The sequence below is a fragment of the Vipera berus genome, assembly GCF_964194415.1.
Source record: "Vipera berus genome assembly, chromosome: 5".
In the NCBI taxonomy this organism is placed as follows: Eukaryota; Metazoa; Chordata; class Lepidosauria; order Squamata; family Viperidae; genus Vipera; species Vipera berus.
The window spans coordinates 59,289,633-59,312,940 of record NC_138207.1 but is presented as its reverse complement, the minus strand read 5'-3'; the positions used below and the strand labels follow the sequence as shown (position 1 = coordinate 59,312,940).

General features: G+C 39.0%; 1 protein-coding gene across 1 annotated transcript in view; it reads right to left on the bottom strand.

Moving 5' to 3' along the window:
• INPP5F (inositol polyphosphate-5-phosphatase F) overlaps positions 1 to 23,308 on the bottom strand; it is a 53,152-nt gene that overhangs the window by 11,099 nt on the left and 18,745 nt on the right. The window contains exons 4-14 of the mRNA XM_081328321.1: positions 22,584 to 22,712; positions 18,199 to 18,366; positions 17,940 to 17,996; positions 12,542 to 12,740; positions 11,675 to 11,854; positions 10,227 to 10,294; positions 8,876 to 9,000; positions 8,394 to 8,471; positions 7,591 to 7,711; positions 6,867 to 6,995; positions 466 to 583 (exon numbers count right to left, since the gene is read on the bottom strand). Coding sequence (XP_081184447.1) covers positions 466 to 583; positions 6,867 to 6,995; positions 7,591 to 7,711; positions 8,394 to 8,471; positions 8,876 to 9,000; positions 10,227 to 10,294; positions 11,675 to 11,854; positions 12,542 to 12,740; positions 17,940 to 17,996; positions 18,199 to 18,366; positions 22,584 to 22,712 — 1,372 coding nt within the window. The remainder of the gene's footprint in view (positions 1 to 465; positions 584 to 6,866; positions 6,996 to 7,590; positions 7,712 to 8,393; positions 8,472 to 8,875; positions 9,001 to 10,226; positions 10,295 to 11,674; positions 11,855 to 12,541; positions 12,741 to 17,939; positions 17,997 to 18,198; positions 18,367 to 22,583; positions 22,713 to 23,308) is intronic.

Genomic DNA, 23,308 nt, shown 5'->3' with positions numbered 1-23,308 from the left:
ATGAACCAATCAAAACTATATTCAAATAACATATAATACATTTTTCATTAATATGAAGAATCTCCAAAATAATATATTCTAGATGGCATAAACTCAAACAAAGCACACTTGGGAAAACAAAAGAAAATTCAACCAACATATGTCAACAATTACACAGGAAGCACTTTCAAACAGCACTATAAATCTAAACTGAATTTTTAAAAATAATCTTTAATCACGAGGAAGTAGCATAATTTATATCTTCTTGACAAATATTTAAATTAGGTTCTGATCAGAACTTAAGACATGCATATCAAGATCACTGGTTTATTGCTTTCTGAACAAGGGAAGTGAAATGAAGAAAAAGATTTGCTCAGTCATTTCCACCAGCCCGAAGGGCCAATTGGGGATGATGAGGTCTCAGTGCTTGGCTCATTCATACAAATGCTTTATCCATTTGATGTGAAAATAGAACAACTGTCTTACCTATGACTGCTTGTCTATAAGCATCCCGGAAGCGGTTTAAGTAGTATCTATTTGCAGAGTTAACACCGTCTTTCATAACTCCTGCCAGCTTCCTTTCACCAGTCCTTGTGAAGTCACTCTAATATACAAAATGTATCTCTAAATATTCAGTGTGCAATTTACATATCATTTAGACAAAGTTCTTCTTTCCATGTTAGATAGCTTTGCAGCTTCACTTTTTGGACTCCAAGGGAAAGGTAAAGGTAAAGGTTCCCCCGCACATGCATGCTAGTCGTTTCCGACTCTAGGGGCTGGTGCTCATCTCCGTTTCAAAGCCAAAGAGCCAGCGCTTGTCCGAGGACGTCTCCGTGGTCATGTGGCCGGCTGTTACCTTCCCACCGTAGTGGTCCCTATTTTTCTACTTGCATTTTTACGTGCTTTCGAACTGCTAGGTTGGCAGAAGCTGGGATGAGTAACAGGCGCTCACTATGTTACGCGGCACTCGGGATTCGACCCGCCAAATTGCCGACCTTCTGATCGACAAGCTCAGCGTCCTAACCCACTGAGCCACCACGTCCCTCCAAAGCATTCCTCAAATTGTTGTGTCTTGTTAACAAAAATTAGGGCTGGGAAGAATGTGTTAAGGTTCTTCAAATCCCCATCTACCCTGAAAACAGGCCCCCTAGTTCTCCAAATAACCACTGTGAACCATACATGCACGATGGCTATGTTCACACAATATACTTAAGCAGGCCAATTTAAGAACAAGAAATTGCAAATGTACAGCCCTAGTACTAACTATGATTTGTTTGCATGTATAGTCATCAGAAGATATTCCATTTTCAATATATTATATAAATAAGGAAAAATGAGTAAATCTGGTAAATAGGTTAAGCCTGGTATATAAATACAGTCAACGTAAAAATAAAGACTTCTTTGCTAGATTCAAACAGAATGCTAAATCATATTGTTATTTGTTTGATTTTGGTTTAGTATTTGATGAAACTAAGCCAATGCAATTAATAAATCATAATTTCTGCTTTTGTGTAATGTATAAACACAGCCCTTCTATATTCCTATTGACTTTGGTATGACTCATTTTGCTTTTAGGTAATAAAATGGACAAAAAAAACCTTTAGCAAAAGAAAATAACAAAATTTATAAGGACTGAACTGAAATTGTGGAGAATGATTTGTCTATTATCTATATAGCACAGGCAAGGTTGAGTCTAAGTTAGCCATACATGCATGAAACTTTATAAGTTTCAATAAAGGATGGCCATTATTTTATTGTTAATAAGCCACACTCTATAAGCAACTCATTCATAATTCACAATTTCAACCCACTGAATAAGGGCCAAAATTTTTCTAATTTTGAAAAACTAATCACTTAGCAATAAGGACATATAAAATCCACAGGATTCAATTATTTTATTCAAAAACAATGCTATGGACAGTGACTTCAAAATATAAGACAATACACACTTAGTCCTTGTTAAGGAATTTGTTGTGCAGAGGTCTCCTTGTGCTACCAAAGAGTTGCACAGACAAGGAAGGGCACTGAGAGCAGTAAAAGTCACACACAGAAATACACTGAGTTCTAAAAGCAAAAAGTATTTTACTTTGAGGTGGTGTAAAAACAAAAATGCACAGTCATAAATAAACAGTCCAAGTCATACACAATAGCAACAGTCCAAAGAGTAATCCAAACTACAAAGTCTTCTTACCGGTCCAGAGGTCAATACACAGTTCAGGTTTACAACAGTAGTAAACCAACAGCAGAGCAAAAACAGTAATAGTAGAGATCAGTGAATTCAGAGAGAGAGAGAAGCTACGTTCCTAGCTTCCTCTTATGGCCATGAGAACACTTACACACCCATTGGCCAATTAACTTCTTAAAGACATAGCATTATGGTTAATATATTTTCAACCCAACATTGTAGGCTAACACCATATGCCTAACATTCTCCCCTTTGGGTAGAATAATATATAACTCTTACAATCTTATGCACATTCTTTCACAATTAGCATTGTGTTTCACAGCACTTTGTACCTTCGTAAAATGATCTGCAATATTTACATCAGATGGACAATACTCTAACTGTATTAATTTATCTTTGACACATTGTCTGACATTTAAATAACGAAGATCAGTATGTTTAGATCTTGTTCTTACTGCAGCACTATTAGCCATCTTTATCGCAGCTTGATTGTCCTCATACACAATAAATGGATCATTTACATTTAAACCCATATCTAACAATAGTTGTTTGTACACTAGCAGTTCTGTACATAACACTGATAGACATGAAAATTCAGCCTCCATTGTAGATAAGCTTATGTGTTTTTTGTCTAATAGACTTCCATCCAATTAAAGAATCACCCAACATTACAGCCAACCCTGAAGTAGATTTACGAGTGTTTGAATCAGAGGCAAAACTCGCATCTGCATATGCAGTAAGGATTAACTCACGATTTGGCTCTAGATATAACGAGTAGTGAATAGTTTGCTTCAAATACCTTAATACTCGTTTAGCTGATTGCCAATGTCTAACAGTAGGATTATTGTTGTACCTGGCTAATTGGTTTACACAGTAAGAAATATCAGGTCTAGTCCAATTACTCAGATACATAAGACTTCCTATCAAAGATTGGTACATAGTCTTATCAAATACAGGACTCTCAACATTAGTGTCCTTAAAATCCATAGCCATCGGAGTTTTAGCTGGTTTACACATTTCCATATTGTATCTCTTTAATAACTGAGATATTTTACTGGCTTGTGACACCTTAAAACCCCTATTTGTTTTCACAATATCTAACCCCAAATAGTGGCTAATTTCTCCAAGATTTCTAATTGTGAATTTATTTTGCAATCTTGAAATGATAGTTTGTGCTTCTAACTCAGTTTTTGTTATTATTGCAATATCATCTGTGAATAATAAGAGAAAAGATAATGCTCCATTGTGTTCTCTTCTAAACAAACAAGGATCAGCATTACTGGCTACAAAACCTAATGCACTCAACTCATTAACTATACATTTATTCCACTCATAGCCCGATTATTTCAATCCATAGAGGCTTTTCTTTAATTCCCAACAATCATGGTTTCTATCACTGGTCAATCCTGGTGGTATTCTTAAATAAATAGTATGTTGCAATGGAGCATGTAGATATGCAGTTTCAACATCTACATGGGTAACCATATATTGGTTTTTAGCCGCCCATACTAAAGCTGCTCTTAAAGTAGTTGCCCTTAGACTGGGTGCAAACACCTCGTCATAATCCTCAGTAGTTTGGGCAAAACCTTGTGCAACCAAACGTGCCTTATGGGTTATAGTTCCATCTACACCCTTCTTTATTTTATATATCCATTTACAACCTATAGCTTGCTCACCAGGTGGTAGTTTTGCTTTCTGATAAACCTTAAGATTCTGCAAAGACTTCAACTCCCTGTTCATTGCAGCTTTCCATGATGCCTGTTCTTTTTCAGGATACATCCTGATCTCATCATAGTTAGATGGCTCTACACTAACTTGACATACTACACTTGCTTCATAGCGATCAGGTGGATGTCTGATACGCATTGAACGCCAAGGAATTACAGGGCTTTGAATTTCTGTCTCCTTTCCTTCCTCTGATTCATCTATTATCTCCCCTATCTCCTCTTCATCTTTTATATTTACAGGAGATGTATTATCATTACTAGTTACGTTATCAGAGGAGTCCTCAAACACTAGAGGATCAGTATTAACAGCTTCTTGCTCTAACCTATCCCAACCAACGTGCTCAAGGAATTTTGCACTAGCACTGTTATATACATTAGTTGTGCCTCGTTCCCAGAAACGATAGGATCTATGGTTAGCTTCGTAACCTACGAAGTATAATTGCCTAGCCCTATGTTGGCCTTTACTCCTGAGTTGTGCAGGAATGTGGACCCAAGCTGGGGTGCCAAACGTGTGCAGGTAATCAAGGTTTGGTTTTCTACCATGCCATATTGTATATGGTATTTTACCAGTAGAAGTATTAACAACTATATTCAGAACATGGTTTGCACATTTTGCTGCCTCCCCCCACAGTCTATCTGTTAAGCCAGAATCTTTTAACATGGTTCTAATCATGGCTTGTAACGTTTGCCCACGTCTCTCAACAAAAGCATTATGTTGAGGCCTATAAGGGGCTGAATGTTTATGCTCAATGCCAGCTGATTGTAGCATATCAACAAAACACTTATTTGTAAATTCAGTACCATTATCAGTAATTATGCACTGAACCTTTCTCTTTGTTTTTCTCTCCACGAACTTCAGCCAGTTTGCAAATTGTTGGAAAGTATCTGCCTTTGACTTAAGCAGATAACAAAAACCATATCTAGAGTAGTGGTCCAATATACTTAAAATATAACATGACCCTCCTAAACTTGGTTTCATGGGTCCAATTAAATCAGCAAACACAACTTCCAAAGGTACAGTTGTTTTGAAGCTGTTTATCCTGTTTGCCGGACTTGCCTTACTCTTTTCCTGATTACAGGCATTGCAATTCAAATACTTACTACATGGCTTCAGTTTAACTCCCTCTACTAATTCCACTGTTTTACGTAGTGAGTTAAAGTTTACATGCCCTAACCGCCTATGCAATAAATGTATACATTCATCATGTGGCTTCTTGTTCTCACATATCGAGTTAGCTTTAACTGTACTAACCTGGTTACTTGTGAGAACGAATAAACCATTTTTCAAATTAGCAGTTACACAGGTTCCATTCCTCTCAATAGTGCATTGCTCCCCTCTGAATGTTACCACAAACCCAACTTTAACCAATTCCCTTACAGATAACAGGTTGAATCTTAGCTTAGGTATATATAACATAGGTAACTGTTCATCAATGCATGGACAATAGGAATTACCTTCACCAGAGGCCTTCATCCTCCAACCATTGGCTAGTGAAACATATTGGTTGCTGTTTTTCATATTAACAAACCTCTTTTTCACTTTAGTAATGCATTGTGAAGCCCCACTATCAACAACCCACAATTCATTATTTCTGGATGTTGATTCACCAGAAATAGCCAAACCAATGCCCTTCTTAGCCTTCCCACTGCTATTCACATTCTGTTTTTTACCCTTTCTACAGAATTTGGCTATATGCCCTCTAGCCCCACAAGAATAACATTTCTTGACGTTGTAAGCAGTGGTGAATTGCTGCTTCTCTCGTGGCTGTATCTCTCTCAGCTGGTCTCTGTCACGCCTCCTTCTGGACTCTTCCAGCAGTCTCCCAGTAATGTTAGTCAATGTCAGTTCCTCTCTGGTCAGGACTTCCAAAGAAGAAACATATCCATCATAACTCTCATCCAAAGATGACAGAATAATGTAGACCTGATGCAACTCTGAAAAAATCAGTTCCTTTTCATGAAGCTCTTGAAAAGTTGCCTTCATGTAATTTAAATGGGTCAGCATATCTCCATTCTTCTGCAAACGAGCCCTAAACAGCTTACGTGTAAGGTGTATATGTGCACCCACACTGTCACGAACATAAAGCCTTCGCAAAACATCCCAACACCTAGCAGCAGACTCCTCACCACGAATATGGACAAGCTGCTGGTCATTCAGTGTTAGTCCAATAATGCAAAGAGCTTTCTCATTGCTACGTTTAAAGTTGTCTAACTTCTTTGCATCCTCTTCGTCATCTGGATCCCAAGCAGTAGTATCTGGTGGGTTATTTACAACAGCCCATAGTCCTTCCTTGCGCAAAAGCAAGCAGCATTTTGTGGACCAGGAAACATAGTTTGTCCCATCCAACCGGGTTATCCAGGAGATGCCTGACAACAGTTCCTGTGCCATTTTACACAAATACAAACTCAGCTAGGAATACTGTGTGTACTAACTCTCAGTACAGGCCTGGGCCCATAACCAGTGTTATGGAATTTGTTGTGCAGAGGTCTCCTTGTGCTACCAAAGAGTTGCACAGACAAGGAAGGGCACTGAGAGCAGTAAAAATCACACACAGAAATACACTGAGTTCTAAAAGCAAAAAGTATTTTACTTTGAGGTGGTGTAAAAACAAAAATGCACAGTCAAAAATAAACAGTCCAAGTCATACACAATAGCAACAGTCCAAAGAGTAATCCAAACTACAAAGTCTTCTTACCGGTCCAGAGGTCAATACACAGTTCAGGTTTACAACAGTAGTAAACCAACAGCAGAGCAAAAACAGTAATAGTAGAGATCAGTGAATTCAGAGAGAGAGAGAAGCTACGTTCCTAGCTTCCTCTTATGGCCATGAGAACACTTACACACCCATTGGCCAATTAACTTCTTAAAGACATAGCATTATGGTTAATATATTTTCAACCCAACATTGTAGGCTAACACCATATGCCTAACATCCTGAAGAATTTTTTTTCCTTACATCAAATAAAATATTTACCTTTAAAGCTGCTGTGCCAGCATATTGTCTGCTTATGGCATCACCATTGTTAGCCCATATGATCTGATAAATTCTATTGCACTTCACTGGCAATGCTTGTTCTGGGGGCATTACACCTAATTTTTTCAGCTGAAATTTAATGTATTTATTATTAATTGTCACTTGTTCTACTGAAAACTATAAAATAAACAATAAAATAATGAAAACCTCCAGCTGATCTTCTCTTATCCAATTACCTCCAAACATATTATTTAACAATTCTCTTTTTATGATAAGACTTATACTTTAATACATAACAAAGGGCACCAAATGGGGGAAAGCTTTCTGTGTTCAATTTTCAGATGAAATCTCCCAAACAATCCAAATTATACTACTTTCTAGAAATAATAAAGGTCCTGTGTACTGAAAACATGCATTCACTTATTCATTTTCCTCTTTAACAGGGTACTTATGACTTCGTACTTAATTTGCATGACCAGGCTAAAATCAAAAAAGGCATTTTAAATCATTTTGCTGAAAAGCATCAACGTAAAAGTACATTTAAATTTTAAATTTCAGCATTATCCAAAAAACATATCCCAGTACTACTATAGCTATTTTTCTTCAGTAAATTCAGCTCTTCTATATGAATTATTTGGAAGCAATTTAAAGATAAGCAGACTTTTCAAAATGCCTATACTAGTGTTCTCTTTAAGGACAATCACTATAGTTTACACCGTTGTACCTGCTGTTCCATAATGGCACGAGCAATTGCTGCTTGCACAACGTTGGTTCGATCCAAACAATCCATGCAGTTAACACGGAAAATTCCTTCCTGTTTACAAATTACACCAGCTTGGTCCACCCTTCCAAAAAAGTGATATTAAATAATTTTAATAAACTTTTTTTAAAAATGGCCATACTATACTAAATAAAAATACAGCGGTACCTTGGTACTCAACTGCTTTGAAACTCATTGAGTTTGGTACTTAATGCAAATTGCCTCGGTACTCATTGTTTGTTTGGTATTCAACGCACAAGCTAAAACTTGTCGGTGTCAGCTGCTTTATGACTTAATACCTTATTTCTTATGGGAAAAATCTGTTTGGTATTTATCGTTTTTGGTTCTCATCATGCTTCCTGGAACAAATCAATGATGACTACTGAGGTATCACATATTCATACTCTTATTGTATACAATAAAACAGTTTTTGGTGCTTGTATACAGTATGAGTTACTGTTAATCATATCCAAGCACAACATATTTCTGTTTGCAGAATCTCTCATCTCCATGGAAAACAGAAAGCTCTACATGAAAATTGTTATGGAGATGCATATTGCCTTGTACTCGCCAAGCCTTTCCCTCATTCCTGATCCAAGACACAAAAGGCACAGGTGTCAAACTCGCCGCGTCATGTGATGTGTTGCAATGTATCGCAACTTTTTTTGCATTGCCGGAGCTGGGGTAAGGATGGCCTCCGAATGATGCAACCAGCCCGTGGGCTTGCAGTTTGACACCCCTGCACAAAGGCAACACTGAATACCTACCAGCACCATTTTACATCAGTGATTATGTCAGAAATGGCATCTGTGAGGGTTTGAACATTTTCAAACTTCATTCCACGGCTGAAAGGTAGAAAGAAGGCACAGTTTGCTGTAATTTTTATTGTACTAAAAATGTGCTGCTTATTATACCAAATCTGGAAAGAAAATCCCCAGTTTTTTGCCCTTTTTTACAATCTGCTACCAAATAATCCATAGATTAACAAGGCAGACTGCTATACCCTAATTTTAATATATACATACATGCACAGACATAGAGGAATACGTTTTTTATTAAGGTACTTTTTGAAACAAGTAAAAGTTTGCAAAAGCCTTGTAATCCTTCACTCATGAAAACTCTTGAAGGAAAACCCCAAATCTTACCTATGAAGAACTTCTGTCATCATGTATCATATAATATCAAGTATAGTAATAGACTGTACATTCCAATATTTAGCTGCTAGGTTAAGGTTCTTTCATAGTCTTACCAATGTTCATGGAAGTCAAATGAAACATATGTAAGGCTTGGATTATTGTACAATAAAACTTGTTTAAGGTAAGCATCACCAATAATTTTTTCTCGACCAGTCTGGTCCACTAGGTTAATGATAATCTGTTTAGAGATAGGAAAATAGAAACATGTTTTAAAATACGAATGTACATGTCTTTATTTATTTATTTATTTATTTTTATTTATTTATTTTTGGGACTTATATGCCGCCCTATCTCCCGAAGGACTCAGGGCGGCTAACAACAATAATTCCATTTTTAAAATACAGGAGAAGTGGTTCTTATTTTAATTTTTAAGGGCTTGGTTCTAAATGACTGCTAAGAAGCACTCAGTCAATGAATATTAAAAGCTTCACCAGTTCTTTAAAAATCATATTTAATCTCACATTTTATATCAGTCAGAAATGCACTAAATGGACAGTAAATGTTCACCAAATGCTTCACTATAAAGCAGTGTTTCTCAATCTTGGCAACTTTAAGTTGGGTGAACCCATCCACCCTAGCTGAGGAATTCTGGGTTTTGAAGTCTACCCATCTTAAAGTGACAAAGTTGAGAAACACTGCTTTAAAGGGATACATTTTTGCCTATGTAACATAAGGTATTCAGCTTTTGCCTCTTCAGCTTCTAGAATTTTTTTCCTCACCCCAAAAGGTTGCCCCAGAAACATCCTATGGAACATAACTAGTGATAGGATAGGAAATGCAGAAGAAATGGGAATATTCAGCAAGTCCCAGCTGCCTTAGCAAACATATGTCAAAATGCTTTCCACTAACACAAAACCATCAATAGAGACAACCCAGGATTACGTGGTTAGCAAATTTTTATAATTCACAAAGCACTAGATATTGCCAAACTCTTTTTTTCAAAAAATGAAAGCACAGTATAGGTAGTTCTCAACTTATGACCTCATTTGGAACTGAAATTTTGGTTACTAAGTGATGTGATGATTAAGTCAGCTATCATGTGACCCAACCCAATGTTACAACCAATTTTACTAAGGTTGTCAAGCAAATCATTGCTACCATTAAACTAATCACACTATCATTGAGTGAATTCAGCTTCCCCAATTGACTGTGCTTATTGTAAGCCAACTCAGAAGGCTGCAAAACACAATCATGTGGTTCAAAAGCCCAAAGTCTGGTCAAGTAAGTACGGAGGTGATGCCATCACTGTAACTTGGAGGACAGATCATAAGTCACTTTTGGGAGGCTATTGGAACTTTGAACCATTGTTAACCTAATGGTTGTTAAGTTGAGGACTACCTGTACTGTACAAAATTTCAAAACTTTCAGTAATTTAACATGGACTTCCAAGATGGTGAAACCTACCTGTTTTTTATAAATGTTTAATTGTTCTTCAAAATGTGCACAGAAGTAAGAAACAGTTTCCTTCTCACCTATAAAAGAAAGATATGTTAGTTGACCCCTCCTTTGAGATGTTTCCATGGAAAGCAGAAGTAATTAGATTGGAACAAGCATATTCTTGGACTGAAGTAGACATGTAGCTAAAATATTTTAAAGAATTATTATAGATTCTAGAATTCACGGCAATAACATTTACAAATAATTATTAAGCAATGTATATCAGCAAATAAAGAATGGAACATCTTTTTCAAGGTATATATTTTAACCGTAGTTTTTTAAATGCTGATCTCTGTGTTTAAGTTTTTATGAGTCTATGGATCAACATGCCATTTGAATTGGTGACTTTGGGCTATGCAACCTATCTCATAGGGTTGTTGTTGTGGAGAAAAAAATCTCCTTCTTTCTAGCCTATTGCCTTAACTACTAGATCAAACTGGCTGTTGAATAAGATTGAAGAAATGGATATTACATGGTGGCTGTTGAATAAGATTGAAGAAATGGATATTACATGGTGGCTGTTGAATAAGATTGAAGAAATGGATATTACATGGTGGCTGTTGAATAAGATTGAAGAAATGGATATTACATGGTGGCTGTTGAATAAGATTGAAGAAATGGATATTACATGGTGGCTGTTGAATAAGATTGAAGGAATGGATATTACATGGTGGCTGTTGAATAAGATTGAAGAAATGGATATTACATGGTGGGGTTGGGGAAGATGGTATTCGAAAAGAGGAGAACTGCAGAGTCTGGTAGTCAAAATGAGCAGAGGTAAGGTTTTCTGTCAATCAGGACTTAAGGAACTACCAGTTTTTCTTTCCTTTCCCTTCCATTCTCACCGCTGCCTGTTCGAGGAATGAGGAAGGGAAAGGTCATATCCAGTAAATTGCTCAATAGGGATTTTCTGGCAAAAGTGGGTGAAGACAATGTAGTACCAAAATAGTACCTTTTAACCCTGTTCATATCCTGTCAGAAGGGAAAGAAAGCTACTAGAAGATATGAGTTGGTTAAGTAATTGTTAAGGTTACTCTCTAGAAAAATATGAAGCCTACAAATATGTGCAGATACGCATATAAACATACATAGACAGACATTTACTTGGAATACTATGAAGTGGAATACCATGTCATTCTTAAGAATTCACTAGAGAAAATAAAAGTTAAATATTTGTAAAACATTCAGCTAAATTCAGTTTACAGTATTTCTATCAGATACAGTTGCCTTTTTTAATTAAAAAACACAAGAAAATCTTTATTTATCATGTGCTACATTGATGGACTAAGTACTTTAGGGAAACATAAGCAAGAAAATAATTTTTAAAAAATCACTTTGTAATAAAAGTTACCGCACTAATTTGAAAGATGACGGAATAATGTTGTAATTGCATTATGTATCATACGAATACTTACACTTATCAAGACGTGGCCGAGGGTTGTATCTATAACCAACCTGACTCCAGAAAACAGGCACAGAGCCTCTTGTCTGAACAAAAGATAGAGTGTGATTATGAACATGGATCAACTGTTCAGTCTCTACATAATTTGCTACATTCCCATTTTTATCCACGCCTCTTCGTTTGTAACGCATCCCTAGGGGGGAAAAAAACCAAAGAATTTCAGAAAAGAGATTGAACTTGCATGAACTTGCTCATATAACATTTCTTCACATAGCACCCTAGCTACTTAATATTGCATTTTCAAGACTTTCATAAAATTCCTCATCAAAGTCTGTCAAGTAATATTAGCATTTATGAGATAATGCAGCTGGAAAAACTGCAGAACCAATATGATCATGGGATTCAAATATCTTCCACATGACAAAAGGCTCAGAATATCTGGGACTCTTTAGCCTGATAAAAATGTCTAAGGGTGGATTGTTTTACATGGAAGCATGGACAAGGAGAAATATAGTCCTTATCTTTCTCTTAAAGGACAAGGGTTGATTTATAGATGTAGAACAGGAAAAAGTGACTTCAATACATACACTGTATAATTAATTCGTGAAATTCATTACCACAACATAGACAAGCATATAATACCCTTAGCATTCCTTTGATTCTAAGTCCTGCTCTCTGAATATATGGGATGGAGGGGATATTGTCTGAAAGAAGTCAAGTCTTTACAGCATTTTCTTGCCCAATTTTTCAAGTGCTTCTTATAGCCTTAAGCGAACATTTTAATTTCTGTATATAAATGCAAATAGGATTTAAGTACTTGTTTCACATAAAACTAATCAGTAGAGTTTTTTGGTTTCTAGACTATACTGAATAAACTTACCCGCTCTGTGACGGCTTCTCCGTGAGATAAGTGCCACAAGAAAACTTGGATGAATGTAATCTACACAAACAGGCTCCTGAGATGGTGTTTCAGGGCTGCTTTTCTCCTCATCTGATGTTTCATTGTAATTAACTATAAGTTCTTCAATTTGCACAAATCCCTGGATGACTGGGATAATCCAAAAGTCCACTTCAGATTGCTACAGGACATTAAAACATATATACATCTATGTTATGACATATGCACTTTATAGAACCCAAAATTTAAATAAATGAAAATAACTGCAGCAGTAGTATTCAAAGTTCTTATTTTAAAAATTTGCATTTGGGCATAATTTGGGCAGCTTTATTTATTACTATATTTAATATATTAGGAAGTTATATTGCATAATAATAGTAAACTGTATTACATAGCTAAACTTAAAATAACAATTAAAAATTAAGAAAACTGCTGACCATTTGAACCTTACCAATATGAGTTATTAAAATTAGTTGAAAAACACCAAGCAACTGATTAGTGGGAATTATAAGTGTTTATAGGGGATTACAGAGTCATAAAAAGGGAGTTATTTGGAAGTTTCTCTTCCTCTAAAAGAAACTATGAATAACCTAGATCACGGGTCAGCAACCCGTGGCTCCGGAACCGCATGCGGCTCTTTAAGCCGTCTCCTGTGGCTCCCAGTCCACCTCCGCCATTCTGGGAAAAAAAAGTGGGAGTAAAAAAGTCCCATTGAGAGAATGGGGCGGCGGAGGTTTGGAGAGCTGGTGCCTTTCGGGGCCGAAAGAAACGCGAACGAAGGCAGCAGCTCTCCAAACCTCCACCGTCCCATTTGCAGAGCTTCCACCTTCATCCATGTTTGATGGAGGCGGCAGATCTCCAAACCTCCACCACCCCGTTTGCAGAGCTGCTGCCTTCGTCCATGTTTGACAAAGGCAGCAGCTCTCCAAACGGGCGGCGGTGGTTTGGAGAGCTGCTGCCTTCACCCGCGTTTCTTTCAGGGCCGAAAAAAACACGGATGAAGGCAGCTCTCCGAACCTCCGCCGCCCCATTCCCATTGAGAGAATGGGTCGGTGGAGGTTTGTTTATGTTTGTTTATGTTTATTGGACTTATATACCGTAGGACTCCCGTAGGACTTATATACCGTAGGTTCTCCCGTAGGACTCAGGGCGGTTCACAAGGTATTTAAAATAACAATACAAATTACAAAAGTTAAGAACAATTAAAATAATTAAATTTAGTCCTTGAATAAAGTATAAAACCCCTGTTAAACTCCAATTAAAACCCAATAAAATTAAAATTAAAATTCTCAGTCCTGGCCGGAAAGCTCAAACAGCCAGGTCTTCAGGTCCCGGCGGAATGAACGGAGGTCAGAGGCAGTCCTGAGCTCTATGGGCAGCTGGTTCCAAAGGGCAGGCGCACCCACAGAGAAGGCCCTCCTCCTGGGTGTTACCCGCCAGCAATCCTTTGCCGGCAACACCCTGAAAAGGCCCTCCCTGTGGGAGCGCACAGGACAAAGGGAACTTGATGCCGGCAGCAGGTGTTCCCTCAAATATCCCGGACCCAAGCCATTTAGGTCATCACCAGCACCTTGAATCTCACCCGGAGGGCAACCGGAAGCCAATGCAGCTCGCGGAGCAGAGGTGTTACATGGGAGTATCGGGAAACCCCCATCACAACTCGTGTGGCTGCATTCTGCACCAGCTGAAGCCTCCGAGTGGTCCTCAAGGGCAGCCCCATGTAGAGAGCGTTGCAGTAGTCCAACCGGGAGGTCACGAGCACATGAGTGACTGTGTGTAGGGCATCTCGGTCCAGATAGGGCCGCAACTGGCGCACCAGGCGAACCTGGGCAAAGGCCCCCCTGGTCACGGCTCCTATATGATCTTCAAAACTGAGCCGCGAATCCAGGAGGACACCCAAGTTGTGAGCCCTATCAACGGGGGGTAACACCTCACCCCCCATCATTAAAGGTGGAATGGACTGGTTAACCCGAGATGCCGGTACGCACAGCCACTCAGTCTTGGCAGGATTGAGACAAAGCCTGTTTCTCCCCATCCAGACCCTCACCGCCTCCAGGCAACAGGACATCACGTCGAGGGCATCACTGGGTTGGTTCGGGGTGGAGAAAAAAAGTTGGGTATCATCAGCATACTGATGATACCCCACCCCGAAACCATGAATGATCTCGCCCAGCAGCTTCATATAGACGTTGAACAGGAGGGGAGAGAGAACCGACCCCTGATGAACTCCACAAACGAGAGGCCTCGGGGCGGATCTCTGCCCTCCCGTCAACACCGACTGCGAGCGACCCAGGAGATAGGAGAACCACTGCAAAACAGTGCCTCCCACTCCCAACCCCCTGAGACGCCGCAGTAGGATACCACGGTCGATGGTATCAAAAGCCGCTGAGAGATCTAATAGGACTAGGACAGAGGAACCCGCCAGAGATCATTCACCAGCGCGACCAATGCCGTCTCCGTGCTGTACCCTGGCCTGAAGCCCGATTGGTATGGGTCAAGGTAATCAGTTTCCTCCAGGAACAGAGGAAGCTGATGCGCCACCACACTCTCAACAACCTTCGCCAAAAAGCGAAGGTTGGAGACCGGATGATAATTATTTATAATCACTGGGTCCAGGGCAGGCTTCTTGAGAAGGGGCCTCACCACCGCCTCCTTCAAAGCGGCGGGGAAGACACCCTCACTCAAAGAGGCAGATATTACTGCCTGGAACCAGCTTCGTGTCTCCTCCTGAGCTGCATAAATCAGCCAGGAGGGACACGGGTCCAATAAACAGGTGGTGGAGCTCAGCCTCCCCATAATCCTGTCCACATCATCAGGGGAAACAGGATCAAACTCAGTCCAGATAACATGCTCAAGACCGTCCGATTCCTCCACATCAGACTCTGTCTAGTCAGAGTCCAAACCGGCCCAGATCTGAGCGATTTTGTCCGTCAGAGGATGACTAAACTCCTCGGCCCGACCCTGCAAGGGCTCCTCCCTCACCTCCTGATTAAGAAGGGAGTGAGTCACCCTAAACAAGGCGGCCGGGCGATTATCTGCGGACGCAATGAGGGCAGCGAAGTACTTAGCCCTCGCTGTCCTCATCGCCGCAAGATAAGACCTTACAAAGGTTCTTAACTGCAATCCGTCAGATTCGGAACGGCTGGACCTCCAACTGCTCTCTAGACCCCGTCTCCGACGCTTCATCTCCCGGAGCTCCACAGAGAACCATGGAGCCCAACGGGATCTGCGCCGGGTCAGGGGTCGCGAGGGTACAACACAGTCGAGTGCCTTGGCGGCTGCCCTTTCCCAACCATCCACCAAGGCATCGACTGGGCTGTGAGTGAGGGCGATGGGTATAGACCCAAGTGCCATCTGGAACTGTTCTGGGTCCATTAGGCGCCTGGGGTGGAACCACCTGGTCGATTCCGCAGCCCAGCGGCGGGGGGTGGCATAACGGAAGACCAGCCACAGGAGGTGATGATCGGACCATGACAGGGGAACAATAGCTGACGAACCCCATCCCAAATCATCCAGCCACTGTCCAGACAGGAACACCAGGTCGAGAGTGTGACTCCACACGAGTCAGGCCCTGAATTACTTGGGTCAGGTCCATGGCCGTCATGGAAACCATGAACTCCCGAGCTAACTCAGACGACCCTCCCAGGGAAGGCAGGTTGAAGTCACCCAGAACTATAAGCCTGGGGAACTCCACCGCCAACCCTGAGAGGGTGTCGAGCAGCTCGGGCAGGGCTGTTGCCACACAGCTGGGTGCCAGGTATGTGAGCAACAAGCCCATCTGAGCCCGGGGGCCACATCTCAGGAGGAGGGACTCACTCCCGCCCATCTGGACAATGGTGGTGTCCCGCAGACATAAAGTCTCCCGGATAACCACCACCACCCCTCCACCCCTACCCTGAGCCTGTGGCCGGTGTAGCACACGGAAACCTGGGGGGCATAACTCGGTCAGAGGAACACCTCCCTCCGAGCCCAACCAAGTTTCCGTGATGCATGCCAGATCCGCGCATTCCTCCTCGATCAAGTGATGAACGAGGGGAGCCTTGTTAACAACGGATCTGGAGGCCCCGGGGGGAGGGGCAGGGTGCTCAGGTGGCTCCGGCGCCACCCGGGCTGAAGGCAGCGCCGTGACCCAGCAACCGTCACCAGGGAGACCTGCTGCCGCTGCCGCGCAGGTGCCTCCCAACTCGGGGGAGCTGCACTGCGGGAGACGCTCACGAGGCTTCCTTCAGCCGGGGAAGGGCCCTCCGCGGTCATCTCGGCCTGCGAGTCCCCCCCCGGTAAGCGGGCGGCAACAGGTGTGTGCGGCTCAGGATGTGGTGCGGGCGTCGGGACTGCTGAGGATCAGCGCCATGCAAGCGATCCAGGGTAGGAGCTGATCCCAAAGCTTCACAAAAGGCGGAAAGAAAAAAGTCCCAGAGAGAGCGAGCACAGGGCGGGGGGAGAGCAGTTTTTTCTGAGGAAAAGGTGGATGGGGGCAGGGCTGGTACACGTTTCGCCTTGTTCTGTGCATGCGTGCGCGCATGCGCGCGCACATTTTGCGGCTCCCAGTTTTTTGTGTGTATGACGGAACTGGTTCCAAGTGGCTCTTTTGCTGTTTCAGGTTGCTGACCCCTGACCTAGATGATGAATAATGAATCTCCAATATCCCTTTTCCAAGCAAGGTTGTACAACAGATGATGATAACAATGTCACAGAATGAAACTAAATACTTATCTTTCAAGGAAAGAGAGTAAAGAACCCATGTTGCTTTTGTTGCACTTAGACACATTTGATACCATAAACTGTTATTTTACAAAAACATTTGGCTAGTACAGAACAGCTAGAACTGTGTCGCTCAAAAGATGTTACATAGAGATTTATAAATTATATTTTAGATGGACTGTGGAAACATTTTTGTTCTGCATGATTCTACACAAAGTAATTTATCAACTTTTTTTATCTACTTTTTCCTGCTCGATGTGTATGGTGTTTTTCAGTTTGCTTTAAAATATTTAGTTGCAGGCTAAATATTTAGCTAGAGTGTTATCTAGACCAAACCAACTAAGAAACTTCTGATTTCCTGCCAGCCTGCCAATTGAGCTTCCTTATGGGAAGCTGGCAGGGAGTATCAGAAATCACATATCTTAAGAAAGCCGGAATCATGGAGGAATGTATATCACAGATGGAAGTTACTGAAAGTCAGTACAATTCCACTTGTTACTTAAATGGAAGCACTATTAGAAATCTAAATTTTTGTGTCACAAACAATTAGGATAAGTTACATGAAACACTAATGAGCTCTTTAATTGCCATTTAGACTAAATGGTATCAAGAAAGCAGCACAATCGGATTAATTCATTGAAATTCTCAAGAAACCATAAATATATGGAATATTACTTACTCCAAGGTTTATCAGATCTTCAATCATGTGCTTATTCCAAAAGAATCTATCATCAACCTAAAACATATAAAAGTAAACCTTTTGTATCCATATCTTACAGAAACCCGTGAAATCTCAAAGACTAAAGAACAATTTATATTGATCGGAACAGTCCAGGAACAAGAACTTAATTTGTGAAAGATCAGGAAACACGAATGTTTCTTTCCTTAAAATATATGCCCATATGTATCTATGGATGATCTTTCAAGAGACATATTACCTTTTTCCAGAGGGGCAAGTTAGTCTTCTCACATGCACTTTGCCTTTGTACAGAGTTTGTTAAGTCATAAGTCAAACTATAATAAAAAGAATCAGCATCCATAAACATTTTAAACAGTTCTTCCAATAGACGCCTCTCCAGTCTTTCTTTCTCTTTACTTTCTTTAACCTACAAAAGGGCAGAATGTTTTATTTCAGTACAGTGAGTTGGATTCCTGTCACTAACCTAAACATGATTTTTCATAATGTACAATCAATCATTCGCTTTTGTTTAAATAAAAGATGTATTTTTTCAGTGTCTTTTCAAACAAGCACAGCTAGAATGACAACTCTGCAGACACTTTATGTTTTCCATATAAAATATGCTATTATTATTATATTCTACAGGGCTGAGAAATAACACTTCAAATAAAGTTACCTACCAAATTTATGACTAAGAATAGTATGAGGAAACATCTAGAGTTACAGGAGGAAAGACCACATGATGCACAGAATCTTCATTAAATACAGGACTGTACTAACTCTACATAAAACATAATGTAACTCAAACATATTCAGTGTCCTAAATAATAAAAAAATGTAAAAGGTACTATTTTCATTTAATGAAATAAATAGGGCATCACATCTCCTATTTTTAAAAAATACTGCTCACAATAAGCTTTAAATCCTGTATACACAACTTTAAAAGACAATCTCTCTAGATGCTTACTGCAAATGACCATTCATAAATAAACCACTTCAAAAGTTGCCAATTGTAAACATAGTTATTTTCTTCTGAACCACAAAATCTATTGTTTCAAAATACAGCAATTAATAATTAATCAATGACTTTATAAGTGAAGACCTGATCCATTAAGTCCACTCATGAGGTTGGTATTTAATTATTTACTTATTTGTTAAATTTACATCTTGCCATGGGACTACTCTGGATAGCTTACAACAATAAAATAAAAAAAAATGTAAACTTAACAATAGCAAAGGAATAGAACAGTAAACAATGGAAATACAATTAATATGAAATTAAAAAGATGGGAGGGGGAGAGCAGTAACTGCAAGGTAGAGGTGGAGGGTCTTCAGACCCCTGCAGAAAAATAGAGGACGGTGAGGGCAAATTTCATCCCGGGGGGCAGAATGTCCCCAAAAGCCAGTACTACAGCAGAGATCCCGTTCTACTGGATCCTATCAGTTGGAGTTCCTTGACCAACGGGCTTGTCTTAGCAGGACAAGATGGTTCATCAAGTAAATTTGGTTAAACAAATTAGAGATCAAAGTCCTGCACATATCAGAAGGATATATAATGCATTGATAGAAATAGACTCAGAAACGGAACTTGTTAAAGATTGTATGATAAAATGGGCCCAGAATATTCAACAATCAATAACGATGGATACTTGGGAAACAATCTGGGTCAGAAATGTAAAATTTACACAGGCACAAAATTTAAGAGAGAATTTTTATAAGATGTTTTATAGATGGCATTTAGATCCTAAGAAATTTGCATGTATGTATCCAAATTATCAGCCTAAATGCTGCAGGTGTGGTTGTGATGATGCAACGTATTCTCGTATTCTCATTTAACTTGTAAAAAAGTTAAAGCTTTTTGGATTAAAATTTGGTGGAATATGCAGAAGATATTTAAGAAAAAGATAAAGTTTTCTCCACAACTATTTTTGCTGGGTATTACTATAGACTGTACTGCTATAAAAACTAAATTGATCTTGAATTTAATAACGGCAGCAAGACTTTTGGTAGCGCAATATTGCAAGAAGGAGGATTTGCCTACTATAGAAGAATGGACTTTAAAAGTTTCGAACCTGGCAGAAATGGCAAAAATTTCAGCATATTTGAAAGACCATTTGCAACAAAGATATATCTTGGAATGGAGAAGATGGATTGATTACATTCAGAATAAATATGGGACTAAAATGTTTCATTTAGCATTTGAATAAGTATTAGATTTATAAGATTTATTATTATTTAGTTATTTTTAAGGAGAGTTAAAGTGCGATAGGATTTAAAGTGTTATTATAGTTAGTTAGCATATTATAGTTTAAGATTGTTAGGGTCAATACCCTGTATTATGCTCTGGGAAGTCGGGGGGGGAGGGGGAGGGAGGGGAAATTGGGTGGGGGTGGGATGGGTTTTATGTTTAAAATGTATCTGTAAAACTTTTTAATAAAAAAAAAGATGGTTCATCAAGTAATCTGGACCTATGCTATGTAGGGTTTTAAAAGTTATAACCAACATCTTGAACTTCACCCAGAACAAACTGGCAGCTTGCAAAGCAGTGATAACTTGGTTCACTCTACGGGCCACAAAGACTAATTGTGCTGCCATATTTTGTACCAGATTGAAGTTTCCAAATGCATTTCAAGGGTAGTCCCATATAACGTAAAAGCCCTATGTGTGCTATATTGCATTAAAAACATTTTCTGTATCAGCATTACTGGAAAGAATTCAAAGCAACTTTACAGCTTATAAATTTCTGTTGAGAAATGTTTTATGGAGGAACTATACTAATGGGGCAATGCAACTTTGATTTAAACCCACTTGTGTTTCAAAATAACATTTTAGTCTACATTCTTATATGCTTTATAGACCATAGCTATTAATGTGTTTTCATATGTAATATTTATTGATGTGCATATCAAAGCATTTGCTGTTGTTTTTTCTCCAGTACTCATTTTGTTTTTGTTGTATGGTTTAATAGGGAATATGTTCAATTGTTGAACATATTGTTGTTTTTCCTCCAGTAATCATTTTTGTTGTTGTTGTATGCTTTCATCAGGAATATGAATGAGAATTGATGTTACTAATAATCTGCTGTACAGTAATAGTTCCAGTATTTGATTTTCAGCTTTTGCCTCACTGCCTTTTCAATATTTCTTTTGGTTCCACATCAGCAGCAAAGGATCAGAATCCTTTATTGCAAAATGGCCTCCAGATAATTGTAGGATGTCCTTTAGTACCCTTGCTGTTCATCATCTAGAAACTAGCATTCTGAAATTCTGTATTTTTTTTCAGAACAAGGAGTTTCAATGTATGAAGCACTAGTTGGTAGACAAAATTAGTGCAAAATCAGACTAAAATCAGACTAATTGTCATTTGAAACATAAACTACCGTAGTAGATATTATCATATTCTGTACTGTACTATATTCCAGTTCCTTAAACACAATCAGTAAGGAATTATTATTTTTCTTTCTTTTACATATGGACTGACCTACTTTAAGTTCAAAAGAAAAAAAAACAGAGAATCACCCAGGAATCCTGACAGCAAATACCAGATGTAGCGAATTAAAAAAGACAAAATATAGCCACATATGAGAAAAGCATGATTGAGTTACGGACCTGGATTTTGTGGGATAAACAATATAAAACCTATGGCAATTAAGGTAATAAATTTAATCTGTATTTTAAAACAGGGGGGGGGTGAAACAATACTACTGTTGATACCAGCATGAAAAACCATATGAATGTCAGCACACAATTGTAGCTAGACTCAAGAGGACCAAAATGTGACTATAGAAAACCAAATAGAAGGCTGCAATATGAGATTGAATATGAACAGGGGGGAAAATGAAACTAAACATTTGTTGCAAAGATCTACAGTAACATAGGCGAGTCAATAACAAGCTAAATGTAGGGAACAAAACAAGCAAATGAATCCAAGGCTTTGCATCTAATAAAACCAATAAATTATTTAAAGTGTTCCTAGGGATTCTTTCACAGGGGTATATTGGAAAAGAACTTTAGAAGAGAGATTAGAAGCAGTATTGAACATATTGATTGAAATGATAACATGTCCAAGTAGTAATATGAATTATATTAGTAGAGCTATATAATTGTGCAGTTGGAAATTATCAGGAATAGAGCAGAGTTTCAAACTTATGTGAAATACTATAAGATAGTACCTGCAAAATTCCAAGTGAGAACAGTAAACACATATATTTGGGCACCCAAGGAGAAAAGTAAATGTTTTATTAGAACTGAATCTGACAAATGGGGTTAGAACCAGTCAAATAACATAAAGGCATAAAGGGCTTCAAGCAGTAAAGTTTGGTCTACTTACTGTAAGCAGGATGAAAATAGGAGATAAAAATTAATCTGGCAGATTAAATAAAATACCCTTGATTATACTCGTGGGAATTTTAGCAAACTTCAGAAGTATAACAGAAAAAAAGGCAGCAGAAATAAACAGTGGAAGACAAGGCGAAAAGGACAATTTAATCAAGAAATATCTCCAAAACAAGTGAAATGCTTGAATATTTATGACTATATTAATCGACTAGTTGGAGGAAAAGTACAAAATTAAATAAATATGTGAGCAGCGTTTGTACAGCATCTACCATCAAAAATTCTTTAAAATGTAACAAATAATTATCACCTTCTTTTTATTAGAAGAGGAAACATTTGTTTTTATCTGAGTGAAGGTTCTCAGCAGAAATTTAGAATCATCTGGAGACTGTGTAATTTTCTCTGTTTTATATATTCCAAAATGATGTTTTTTACAGGGCTGAAAAACAATAAATTTTGTTAAAAAGATGCTTAATAAAATAATGTTATATAAAATGCATTCACAGATTAATATCTTTCTAAGAAAATTAAATAAAAGCTAACATTTGCATGATACCAAATATATTTTTATATTTATTTATTGAATATATACTCCTGCCTTTCATATTCTGTATTCTTACATTTAAATGAGGATAAAAAGTAAAGGTAAAGTTTCCCCCGCACATGCGTGCTAGTTGTTTCTGACTCTAGGAGCCGGTGCTCATCTCCGTTTCAAAGCCGAAGAGCCAGCATTTGTCCAAGGACGTCTCCGTGGTCGTGTGGCCGGCATGACTAGACGCCAAAGGCACATGGAACGCTGTTACCTTCCCACCGGAGTGGTCCCTATTTTTCTACTTGCATTTTTACGTGCTTTCGAACTGCTAGGTTGGCAGAAGGTGGGACGAGTAGCAGGCGCTCACTCTGTTACACGGCACTCGGGATTCGACCCGCCAAACTGCCGACCTTCTGATCGACAAGCTCAAAAAACTGGAAAGTTATACAGAATTCATTCTAGCTATCACTGAAGAATTATCTAATATCTGCTAAAAGTTAGAA